The sequence below is a fragment of the Leopardus geoffroyi genome, chromosome X (genome assembly GCF_018350155.1).
Source record: "Leopardus geoffroyi isolate Oge1 chromosome X, O.geoffroyi_Oge1_pat1.0, whole genome shotgun sequence".
Lineage (NCBI taxonomy): Eukaryota > Metazoa > Chordata > Mammalia > Carnivora > Felidae > Leopardus > Leopardus geoffroyi.
In genome coordinates, this window is record NC_059343.1 from 5,851,527 (window position 1) to 5,864,630 (window position 13,104).

The following is a 13,104-nucleotide window of genomic DNA, read 5'->3' on the forward strand; positions in this document are numbered from 1 at the left end:
TTCGCAGATGTCAAATGAAGCTGTCCAGATGTTCATACAAGCAAAACCAATACCCCTCACCTCAAAATCTGGCTCCGAATAAACCTGGAAGAGGTCTCAGAATTTGGAGTTGTAGCCCTTGCAAGAACCAAACTCCCACGGTGATCAAAGCAGCCTGCCAAGGCACCAAGGCTGGGCCCTAAATTACGGCTTTTCAACACATCTCCTCAAAACCAAATGGGAAACAAGTGGAGTGCGTGAGTTATAGCACCCAAAAGGAGAAGGATGAGGCCCCAGGCTCCTCACAGATAGGTGGGTTGTCATCAACAGTGCTATGCCTCCCGACAAGGTAGCAGAACATCATGGCAAAGGATAAATCTTTTATAAAGTGGATGTATGACACTCATGCAAACATAAAATGAACACATGTCAAAGATCAGATTGAACCCATGAAATCGTGCAGGGACCAGTAATAGGTTACATTTGGTTCAAAGGAGAAATCCAAGAAATATATAAATATATTCACATGCAACAAGACTTACTGGAACGGATTAACAAATAGATGCAAAATGGCCTATTCATGGGGGAGCATCAATTGCATTCCACTGGCCACAATCCATTTGCATTTCCATGGACAAGAATCATCTGCATTATTATCAGCTTTCTACCATTTGCAGACTAAGAAAATAGCTCAGAGACAATGAACACTGGAGATAACTTGGAAGGGTCTAACCCAAGACACTCATTCTGAGTCTTTTTTGTTTTGCTCATTTTGAAGTCCTTCACAATTTTTCCTGGCTCGAATAATCCCATTCCAACAGTGGATTTTCCAAAAATTGTGATTTCTTTGACGTTTTCTTACTATTGTCTATAACGCATCCATTCAAAAATCCTCACACACCAGCCAACAATGTTCCACAAATGATGTTAGAAACTGTCCACTCTTGGGCGCCTGGGTGGCGCAGTCGGTTGGGCGTCCGACTTCAGCCAGGTCACGATCTCGCGGTCCGTGAGTTCGAGCCCCGCGTCGGGCTCTGGGCTGATGGCTCAGAGCCTGGAGCCTGTTTCCGATTCTGTGTCTCCCTCTCTCTCTGCCCCTCCCCCGTTCATGCTCTGTCTCTCTCTGTCCCAAAAATAAATAAACGTTGAAAAAAAAAATTTTTTTTAAATAAATTAATTAAAAAAAAAAAAAAAAGACACTGTCCACTCTTGTTTGAGTTCGAATACATCAAGATACGTCTTTGTATTGAGGGAAGAATGCATTTTATTGTTTTGTTGAAGTTTGGTTTTGCACAAGTTAATGCAATGCCATAGAACAGACTGGCGAACTCTCACCAATGGCCTGGCACCTGTTTTTGTACCGCTGGTGAGCTAAGAATTGTTTTTACATTTTCAAATGGTTAGGGAAAAAATCAAGTTGCATGACATGTGAAAATTACATGAGATTCAAATTTCAGCGTCCATAAATAAAGTTTTATTGGAACACAGCCACGCTCATTTGTTTATGTATTCTCTATCGCTGATTTCATGCTACAACGGCAGGCTCATCGTTGCCACAGAGACCTTACGAGCTACAGAGCTACAGAGATGAAAATAGTTACTGTGATTTGCCGACCCCTGGCATAAAGTACTAGAGGCTAATTACAGTGGGGGGGGGGGGGGGGCGGGGAGAATAAGCTTCCCCACACCAATGAACAAGTCTGCTCCTTCCTCACACTATCTATCTGGAGATGGCATCAGTTCCCACAGTCAAAGGCTCAGTCCTAGAAGGATGCTTTCCTCTCACCACTTCAGCTTGTCATCTGTGCTTCTGACCACTAGCTGGAAATCAGACATTTCCACACCTCCCATGCCTTGAATTCAAGCAATTTCCTAGAATGGCTCACAGCACTCAGAGAAACGTGTTACTGACAACATCACCAGGTTATCATCTGGCACATAACTCAGGAACAGCCAGATGGAAGAGAAGCATGGGGCTTCCATACCCTCACCAAGGGCACTGCTTTCTCAGCAGCTGGCTGTGTTCACCAACCTGGAGCCCTCCAAAGCCCTCCTTCTGTGTTTTTACGAAGGGTTCACTACATAGGTGGGATCGATTAAATCACAGGCCACTGAAGACTGAACTCCTGCCCTTGTCTCCTCCCTGCAGGTCTGGGGGTGGAACTAGAATCCTCCTGGGGTGCCTGGGTGGCTCAGTCAGTTAAGCGTCCGACTTCGGCTCAGGTCACGATCTCGCGGTTCATGAGTTCAAGCCCCACGTCGGGCTCTGTGCTGACAGCTCAGAACCTGGAGCCTGTTTCAGATTCTGTGTCTCCCTCTCTCTCTCTGACCCTCCCCCGTTCATGCTCTGTCTCTCTTTGTCTCAAAAATAAATAAACGTTAAAAAAAATTTAAAAAAAATCATATCAGAATCCTCCACTTATGGAGGTCGCCTTGGGCAGGTTAAGTCTCACTTTAGGATCAGAGTTCTCAACTGCACTGTGAAAGAGTTACATCGGAATATTCCTTAAAGGCTTCTAGCTTCAGAATTCTTCTCTCCATCCTTCCTCCAAAGAGCCATCCCAATGGTCCACATCACTCACATTCCCTCACCTCCACCCACCCATCTAACTCTTACCATAAACATCCAGGAGCTGGGGTCTCCTTCACACACTTCTGTCTTTCGCAAATATTGCCATCCAGGTGAGTCGTGAATGACTTACAGGTTGTGAAAAACCTCGGGGGTGGAGGGGTGAGCAGAATCTGAGAGGGCCACGCTCACTTATACAATAACCAATTAACGGATGAGTTCAGGGGAACCCCAGAGTGGTAGAAAGGGAGGAGAGCTAGAATTGGAAAAGAATTAGGGGATCAGCCAAGAGCAAAGGAAGGACGGATCCTCAAAGTACACAAATGCTCCAGCGGTGAGTAAAGAGAAAGTGGGAAAGGTGGGTCATTGCAATACTGGGGACTCTTAAGGGATCCTGGGCCAATTTTTTCAAAGGAATGAAGAAAGATTTTTAAAAAGGGGATTTGCTCAGGAAGCCAAAACAGTAAAAAGTAAGGGCAAAGACCAAACGTGCTGTTGCATTACTTAATCATGAGGGCCTGGGACACAGAACATATTCAGTGAGTATTTGCTGAAACTGAAATCATCAAACTCTATTAGAACAAGTAAATGAAATGTAAAGAGAATGTTAAAATAAAAACAGGGCTGCCTGGGTGGCTAAGTCAGTTAAGCGTCCGACTTCGGGTCAGGTCATGACCTCACGGTTCACGAGTTTGAGCCTGCATTCGGTTCTGGGCTGACAGCTTAGAGCCTGGACCCTGCATCGGATTCTGTGTCTCCTTCCCCTTGCCCTTTCCCTCTGCTCACGCTCTGTCTCTCTCTCTCTCTCTCTCTCTCTCTCTCTCTCTCTCTCTCAAAAATAAGATACAATAAAAAATAAATAATAAAAAAATTTTTATTTTTATTTTTAAAAAAAATTTTTTTTTCAACGTTTATTTATTTTTGGGACAGAGAGAGACAGAGCATGAACGGGGGAGGGGCAGAGAGAGAGGGAGACACAGAATCGGAAACAGGCTCCAGGCTCCGAGCCATCAGCCCAGAGCCTGACGCGGGGCTCGAACTCACAGACCGCAAGATCGTGACCTGGCTGAAGTCGGACGCTTAACCGACTGCGCCACCCAGGCGCCCCAAAAAAATTTTTAAATAAAATAAAAACATAAGTGAAAAACCTGAACAAGCCATCCCATTGTGTTATATGGGAAAAATTAGGAAATTTACATTACATTGGGTATAGAATAATGTGTTAAGAGACAGATTTAATTAAAAGAAGTTCTTAAAATAATGTACATTGTCAAAACTAAACATTTTATTAGGACATTTTATTACGTTTTTATACCACCCCACTAATGTTTCATTCCAAAAAGTATTTAGGACTGCTTAGATTAAAACATTTAGATAAAAATGGGTTACAAAGATTTAGATAGAATAGAAAAATGCCTTTCGGTTTTATGCCAAAGGCATATGTTTACTGTCTTAATTAGAAGATCTTGGGGTGCCCGTGTGGCTCAGTGAGGTGAGCATCTGACTCTATTTTGGCTCAAAGCATGATCTCATGGTTCATGAAATCGGGCCCCACATCAGGCTCTGAGCTGAGAGTGCAGAGTTTGCTTGAGATTCTCTGTCTCTCTCTCTCTCTGCCCCTTGTGGTCACACGCATGCATGTACACTCTCTCTCTCTCTAAATTAGTTAATTAATTAATTAATTAACATTTTTAAAAAGTACAACCTTGGGGTGCCTATGTGGCTTAGTTGGTTGAGCGTCTGACTCTTGATTTTGGCTCAGAACACGATTTCATGGTTCGTGAGATCGAGCCCCAGATCTGCACAGAGCCCCCTTGCGATTCTCTCTCCCTCTCTGCCCCTCCCATGGTCACGAGTGCACTTTCTCTCTCTCAAGATAAAAAAAAAAAACATTAAAAAAAAAGAAACAGATGATCTTAATAGTTATTACTAAAAGTGAAGTCCTGAAAGTAAGTTATTCTAAAAGGTATCATTTTGGTAGATTTGGTATATTTTAAAAGTTTGCCCCTTATCATCCTAAACTGACACTTAGTTCAGGTGTCAATTTTGCAAACAGTTTATTTTGGAGTACCCGTGTTCTTCTGAGCTACGTGTTTTCTCAGTGTGAGGAATCACCTTAATGGAAGAATTTCTAAGAAATCCATTTCTCCAGGCATTTGCGGAATGAAGCTGAACCAGTAGAACAGGCCATCTTTTTTTTTTTTTTTAATTTTTTTTTTCAACGTTTATTTATTTTTGGGACAGAGAGAGACAGAGCATGAATGGGGGAGGGGCAGAGAGAGAGGGAGACACAGAATCGGAAACAGGCTCCAGGCTCTGAGCCATCAGCCCAGAGCCCGACGCAGGGCTCGAACTCACGGACTGCGAGATCGTGACCTGGCTGAAGTCGGACGCTTAACCGACTGCGCCACCCAGGCGCCCCAGAACGGGCCATCTTTAAATAGCCTCTTCTTGATTTCCCATTGGCCAATGGAGATTGAAGAGAGAGAAGGAGAAAACATTATTCTTTCCCTACAGTTGGGCCACAATGTTTCCAGGAAGTTATACATTTCATACTAGCTATAGAAGTGGTCTGGGGGAAACCAAACGCCCCAGGGGCATCAACTTCTACAATGGGCAAAAGATCTTTTGTAATTTTTGTAAGGTTCTATGATACTTAAAATGTGTGGAGAACATGATGGGAAAACTACTAGCTTTTGACTCCATCAGAACCCAGTTCAAATCCCATCTCTGGTACTTGCCGGTACTTAGTAGCTGAGTGACATTATACAAAGATCATCCAAACTTCCTAAGCATCCGTGAAACAGAGATGGTCATGCCAATTACAGAGTCAAGATCAGGTTCACTAATTCAGGTCCATCTTCACAGAACAACAACAAAAAAGTAAAAACAGTGACTTAAGTAACATAGAAAATTTTCTTTCATGTGTAAATAATTTAAGAAGTCTAAGACTTATAATGGGGACTCAATGGCATCAAAGACCCAGATGCCCTCTGTCTTTCTTATTGGTTATTCTCACACTGGCCTCCATCGTCAAGGGTAACTCATGGACCAAGACTGCTGCCAGAGCCCCTACCATCGGTCTGCATCCTAAGCAGTAGAGGACAGAGAAGGGGAAGAGCCAGGAGTGCATTTTCTAGCTAAATCAGTTTCCTATAGAGAGGCATTTCAAAAGTCCTTCACGATCATTCCAATTGCATTGAATAGGCTTTTAATAAGTTAGCAGCAAAAAAGCTTTGGGAAATGTAGATGCTTAATTCTAGGTGAGAATGTGCTCAGGTGAAGAACTAGGTTTGGGTTAGTAGAGGAGAAAGTGGATTAGGAGGTAAAGAGCAATCCACCTGCCTACATTAGAGAGTATTTCATGAGAATTACAATTCCTGTACGTAACAAGCCCAAGCCCCTGACGGGGCTCCACACGTACCACGTGCCTAGTAAATTCCACTCTTGTTTTCCGCCATATAAGAATATGCTGAGAAGAGAGCTGTGTTCTTAGTGTCTTTTATAATTGCCAAAATGCACAGAGCAGGGTTCTCAGTCTCAGCGTTTCTGACACTTAGACCAGATGACTCTGGCTGTACAGGGCTGTGCTGTGTGCTGTATGCTGTTTTTCAGCGTCCCTGACTCCACCCACCAGATGCCTGTGGCTTCCCACCATCAGTTGTGACAACGAAAACTATCTCCAGCCATTGCCAAATGTCCCCTTGGGAGCAAGATCACCCCAGGCTGAGAACGACTATCTAAGCCTACAATGTCCTACAATGGACAATGAATGAGTCACTAGTCTATATTATCTAGGAGTCGAATGGTGCGAAAGACCCTTGAGTTCATAGTGCTGATGTCATTATGGAGAACAGAGTACAGGACAAAGCTGTCGATTTTCCAAATGGACAATAATCAATCTTGCAAACTCGTACATATGCAAAATGGATTACATATTACTTTTCTCCTAAATGTAATGCAGTAAAGATGTACTTTGAGGAAGGACAAAATGTACAGGTTTCATTCATTCATACATAGTGGCTGCTTACTTTCTGGTGAAGGAGACAGACTCTGAGAGATAAAGGAATAACTCCATGGTGCCACGTTAGGGAGTAAATGAAGCATGCAAATGGCGGGGGTGACCTGGCGAGGCAAGGCTGAGATGGGAATGAGGGGTGGGGGTGAACTGGGTGTCTCTCTGAGGAAGGAGGGCTCTGTGGGGAGAAGAGAGAAACCTCGAAGGGTTGTAAAGTAGGAGGAGATGAAGTTGGAGAGAGTTGGAGACACAGGGCCAACGTTTTGGTCTGAGCAAGATGGAGAGAGATCAGAAGGTGTGAGGTGCACAGCAGCATGACTCAGCGTATACGTGTAGAGGGTCTTTCCAGGAGCCCTGTGGGGACTACACGGAGGCAAAAGAGGAGGCTGGGAGACACAACAGGAAGTTCATGGATTGGTCCAGGCAAGAGATGATGGCACACAGACCAGGGGCAGGGGTGGGGGCAGTGAGATCGGAGGAAGAGCCCATATTTGCAGACGGTAAGCAGAAATGATGAGCACGTGTGGTTTCTAGAAAACATTATGTAAACCTTGTCTACCATCATTACTTCTGGGTGTTATGTCTTACCCTTCAGTCCCAATATTTGTTCAAAATAGGTTTTGAAGTTGTTCCTTTCTGTTAGCACGATGCAGAAGGCAGCGTTCTAAACTTTGGAACACGTCTACCCCTTTGGTGAGTGATTCCAGGACTGTCATCAAATATGTATGTGCCTGAATTTTCCCATTTGTAAAATGGAGTTACTATCACTCACCATTTACCTCATTAACCTAAAGATTAAGAGGAAAAGACTACATAGGCTCCACAAATCTCAAAAGAAATGCAAACTGTAATTATCTGCAAACGTGCCCAGTGGTGAAAATTTCCAAAGGAGATAGACTGTGATTAATATGTAAGATTCATTCCCAAAGATTCAGACTAAAGACAACCCTGAAACTTATGTCAGCTTTGTACTATATTCCAAAGTTGCTGGTGGGGTTAGCTGTGACTTATTAATGCATTCTTGCTTTCAGGCAAAAAGGAATTGATTTCTCTGCTTGTGAAATTCAGTCTCTCGTGTCAGCCTTGATCATTCGATAACAAGATATGGTTTAACAACCTGCTGTCCCGGCAGGGCGAAGGGTCTTTAATTAGGATACTTAAAAGAAAAAAGAGTTGAAATGAACTTTTCCATTCAAATTTCTTTGAAGGGTGTAAAAAAGAACGACTTTTTTTTTAACGTAATAGGGAAAAAAGGGGTAGCTTAAATGAGAGAATGCTGGCAATTCGTGTAATACTCAACTAATATAAAACTGGACAAAAGCAGTACTTAGGAGACTTTATCAGCATCACGGCATCATCTCTCTCTCTTCCTCTCTATGTTTATATACACACATACTTCCCTGCAATCGTGACATAAACAAGTTACCCAACATCCCAACTAAAGAACAATTAATATAATAGACACCAGAAAATGTCTTCTCAGAACAAATGTTTATGTTATTACATAAAAAGAGGAACAGTGCCCAAACCAGACATTTCATTTCTGCCCAAGATTTAGCGAGTCAGAGCTAAGCAAAGCTTATTTTCACCAGATTACTTCACATTCACCTTAGAATTCTGTTCTATCTTGAGTAATAGTCACATGTATCCCATGATATAATGTGTGCATGGATGTTGGAACGTTATCATTATAATAAAGTTCTTGGCTTAGGAATATTATTCTACAATCATTTACTGTGAGATATGTGTTTGAAAGACCTCTCAAAATAATCGTGTTCCTCATAAATATGCTATTTCAGTATTATGTATGGCTCAGATAAAATTTTAGTTATACAATAAAGGACTGTTTCAATTTTCGGTCTAACAGTAATGTTTATGACATAAATTTCGTCAAACACTATTATGATCCCAAAGTTGCCAATATTTTTAGCCAGTAGTAAACTTTACTCATTTATATACTACATATTACAAATACATATATATTCTTTTTTTTTTCTTAATTTGCGATGTTTTGGGATTGAGGTAAAATGTATGCTATGAAATGTATGAATGACAACTTCAGAGTGTGTGTGCGCAGGAAGGAATATTCAAAAATAGAGAAGACACTTTTGAATTTAAAGGATCAAACTAACCAGCAATTCTAAATGTTCGGCAACCAATTCCAACCTGCGTGTGGATGGTCGGGGGACAGTTTACCCCAGCCGTTCACCAACGTTCCCGCATCAGCTGAGTGTCCTACAATTTAACTCAATTCTGAAACCATGTACCTGGCAATGGTATCAGATTGTACCAGTTAAGGGTTCAGTCCCAGGAGGCTGCTCCCCAACCCCTCCTCCATGCCCCCACACCCATTTCGATGCCAACCTGGCAAGTCCCCTTGTCACCTGTGCTTCTGACTGACCTGGTGTAGATGGGAGGGTCCAATTGGCCCTCTCATTGGTTTCCATTCATTTGCTCAGGCGGCTCACCAGGACACGTGAGAATCACTTTACTTACTAGTAATTAATCAGTTTAGACGGGTTTATTATAAACAGATGTTAACTCAGGAACAGCCAGATGGAACCGAAGCCCAAAGCAACGCACAGGGAAATGACGATGATGTTCCGGGTACATCACCTGTCCCCAAATCTACATCTGTACGTGTTTACCAGCCTGCAAGCTCTCTGAACACCCTCTTTTCTTGTTTTTGCTTTTAAATGGAGGCTTCCTAACCTAAGCAAAATTGATTAAATCATTGGCAGTTGATGGTTGATTCAGCCTCCAGCCCTCTCCCCTCCCTGGCAATCACGGGCAGGGGTGCTGGAAGTTCCAACCTTCTATTCAGAGTGGGTTCCCCTAGCAATGAGCCCCCATCCTCAGACGTGTTCCAAAAGTCACCTCATTCACATAAACCCCACTGTGATGGTCAGGGGTCATTATGCTTGTAAGGGGTAGACACCCATTCACCTGTAGGGCTCTGAAGGGATTCTAGAAACTGAGGACAAGAGACCAAATATAACAAAAGACGTTCCCATTGCTCTTACTGCTCAGAAAATTCCAAGGTTTTCGGAGCTGTGAGCCAAGAACCGTAGAGAAAGATCAAATATATGGAAAGTATATTTTGGTCATCTGAATGACCAACTATGCATTTCTTATGAATGACAGTATCGCAAATTCCTGCAAATCAAACTACGTACAAAATCACGTAAGGGTAGGTAGGATGCAGTAAACCTTCTGGTTCCAACCAGAAGATGTTTTCTCCTTAAAATTTATTTGGATTGAAAAAGGTACAAACAGAGAAATAAGGCGACATACAGAAGAACCGCCACAGGTATCTTGATTGAACTGAATTTGCACGTGATGAAATGTCACAGACGGATATACATACATTGCACCCGTGTCGGTTCTCTGCTTCTAATGGTGTTCTACAAACATGGAAAGCATAAGCATTTGGTGGGGAACGGATGAACAGTACACGTACCTTCTCTGCTGTCTTTGCCACTTCCTGTGACTCTACAATCATTCCAAAATTAAACGCTTTTTAACAACACGGATACAGTTGTAGGGAACATACCTTAGAACACTGCTTGTGATTCTGACACCAAACCAGGGAACCGTTGTTCTGCAAAAAGAAAAAGAAATATTGGCTCATTCAATAATTTTCTAACTCATGGCTACATAGTGTGAATTTCATTTTTCAATATTATCATTAACAAAAGACCCGTTTTTGCCCTCCTATCATTCTCTCTTCCCAAAATAGAAAGTGTGCTTCTAATGTAAGTCCAATTTTGGCCTTGACCCCATGATAGAAACAAAGACATATAAATTAATGAGGATTTCAAGCTGCCTAAAAGGAAAAGTGTCTGAGCCATGTCTCCTGCTGGCTGCCTGGGAGTCAGACCTCACTGAAAAGCCTTCTCTTTCCCTGTCACTGGATGTGTAATGGGGGACAAGGGACTTACTATCCGTGTACCTCAATTGATCCATCTATAAAACATAACCATATGCCACACGTGAGGTCACTGGCATAAGGAAATGAAATAATACCCACACGCCAGTTAGCACGGCCTGATATTCACTTGGTACAGAACAAAGATTAGGACTACGGTTTACTGTCTCTAACGTTAGCATTTCTGCTGGGAAATCTCTTACTCCACATGACTGACATCTTGGTCACAACTCCTCCTTTGGCTCGGATAGGTTACGTGAGTGTGTGTTAGGCTGGGGTAGCTGGTAGGGATAGTAAAAGCCACCACCCCATAATTTAGATGTCGTGGCCTCCAGCTCTTGGAAGTTCACGGTTGGGTATGACATCAAGTAGTCCATTTCCTCTGTCTGAATCTCTAAACTTTGAATTTTGACAACATCATATTCTATTCATAGATTAGTATTACATTGGTGCTCAGTTCATAGAAAAGAAAATCAATATATCTTCTTAAAAATCCTTTTAGAACAAGCTCATGGAGATATAACGTATACACAGAAAGCACACTGTTTTAAAGTATAGAAACCAGCGGTCTGTAGTAAAAAGTATGCTCTAAATACTAAAAGGTATATTCAGAAGGCTGTGCAACCATCACCACTATCTATTTTTGGAACATTTTCACCAGCCCAGAAAGAAACACGTATCCCTTAGCACTCACTCCGCCATCTCCCTCCCTCCAGCCCCTGGCAACCACTCACCTACTTTCCTTTTCTACAGACTGATTCTGGAAACCTCATGGAAAAGGGATTATACAACATGTGGCCTTTTGTGTCTGGATTCTTTCACTGGGCATCATGTTTTACATTTTGCTAAACGGTATGGTATTTTTGCTCTGTCTACATTGCCACAAAAACCATACGTCATTCCTTTTTATTGTCCAATCCCATTGTACGGATATACCACATTTTTCTCTTCTGCTCCCAATAATCTGTCTCAATATATCTTATGTCCAATAGTATATGTTCATAATCTAGGATTCCTACTGAGTCACTCTCATCTGTATAGGATCAGAAAGTTTCCTCCACTAGGCTCGGATCATCGTGCTAAACGGCCTCAGCCCCACGTTAAAGCTTTAGCTATTATATCTATCATATGGCCCTAACTCTCCTCGGCAGCCTTACATCCCCAGATCCCAGAATGTACCTCCAGTTTCAGCTAAACTAAGATCAACCTACCCGTCCCCCTACTGACCTGGCCCAGCTTCCACCCCGGTCCCTTCTAAGTCTTTCTTTTCCTGGATAGATGGGGAGGACCTCTGGAGAACCTAAGCACGTCTTCACTGCTTCTGCATTTGCTGGGCTGCTCTGGAGAGAAGTATGTACCCCACCCTCTCTTGTCTTAGGATATAGGTCTTTTATTTAAGTCAGCTCCCAAACTAGACTGTGGTCCCAGAGACAGGGCTTCCTTTTTCCTCTTTGCTTCAATGCTTCACACCAGCAAATGGACCAGCTCCTGATTCTCACAGAGACGGCTTCCATCAAAGGTCACGTGAGAGACACTGGGGCTGCAAAGTCAGCATGGCAACTGCTGCCTGGCTGATACGGTATCACCAATGGGGTAATATGCCTTTGACAGGATTATTATCAATAAATAATACTATCGTACTAATGACCACATCTACACAGCAGGCACTTCCTTTGGTGTTTGCCATATTCAGCCTCCCCAGGCATCCCACGTAATGACATAAACTTCATTTACCCATTTTTAAAGTCAAGAAACTGGGAAGCCAAGTAAAATATCCACATTCATGAAGCAAATGGTTAAACACAGTTGTCACACCACAATGGGTAAAGGTTCAGCTAAACAAAGGGTGACTTTTATGGAGCGTTTTGAAGGAAATCTCCAGACTCAGAACCTTGGAAGGATGGGAATGAATTGGTTGGGATGGTCCTGAGTATCGTACATTCCAGAAGCAGCAGATCAGATTGAGGGGTTGAAGCAGAGAATAGGAGGGGTGGTTGGGTAAATAGATAGAACGCAGATTACAATGGATTTGGACTTATTGCTGGAAATAAAATGTGTTATGTAGTACATGTCAGAGGGTTAAAAAAAAAAAAAAAAAAGGAGAGGATTGGACAAGTCGTGTACCTACAACACCTTGACTAGTTTCCTTTTGTTTCCTTTGACTATAGATAAAATGGCCAGACCTCAACAACAAAACACCAAAACTCCAGCAAAGACTGCCTTCGGCTGCCCAGCAAATGCATCCTCTAGTGCCTGGCACCATGCTGAAACCCAGTGCTCCCCATGGTATTGGCTCAGACACCTGTCAAAATTACAGAGAAACTAATAGTCACAGAGCCTATCTGCTAAGCTGTTTACATTCGGGGGGAATTAACATCAATGCATTTCCTCAACCAAGGCATTTTCATTTTAAGCAAAATTTCCCACTAATCACAAAATGAAAAACTATCATTATATACAGAAATATTTGGGGCAATAGCAAGCAAGCATGAAAGATCATTTTGGTCGTAATAGGTTTTTTTGTCACTGAAGACAGTATGCCCTAGAATGCTTAAGAAGATTAAAATCATAATCCACATAAAGTACCGAGCAAAATGTTTGGCACGGAGT

General features: G+C 42.5%; 1 protein-coding gene across 1 annotated transcript in view; it reads right to left on the reverse strand.

Annotated features, from left to right (window-relative positions):
- Window positions 1-13,104, reverse strand: part of ANOS1 (anosmin 1) — a 186,976-nt gene that overhangs the window by 141,561 nt on the left and 32,311 nt on the right. Inside the window, exon 2 of the mRNA XM_045472809.1 lies at window positions 10,120-10,167. Within this exon, the coding sequence (XP_045328765.1) occupies window positions 10,120-10,167 (48 nt within the window). The remainder of the gene's footprint in view (window positions 1-10,119; window positions 10,168-13,104) is intronic.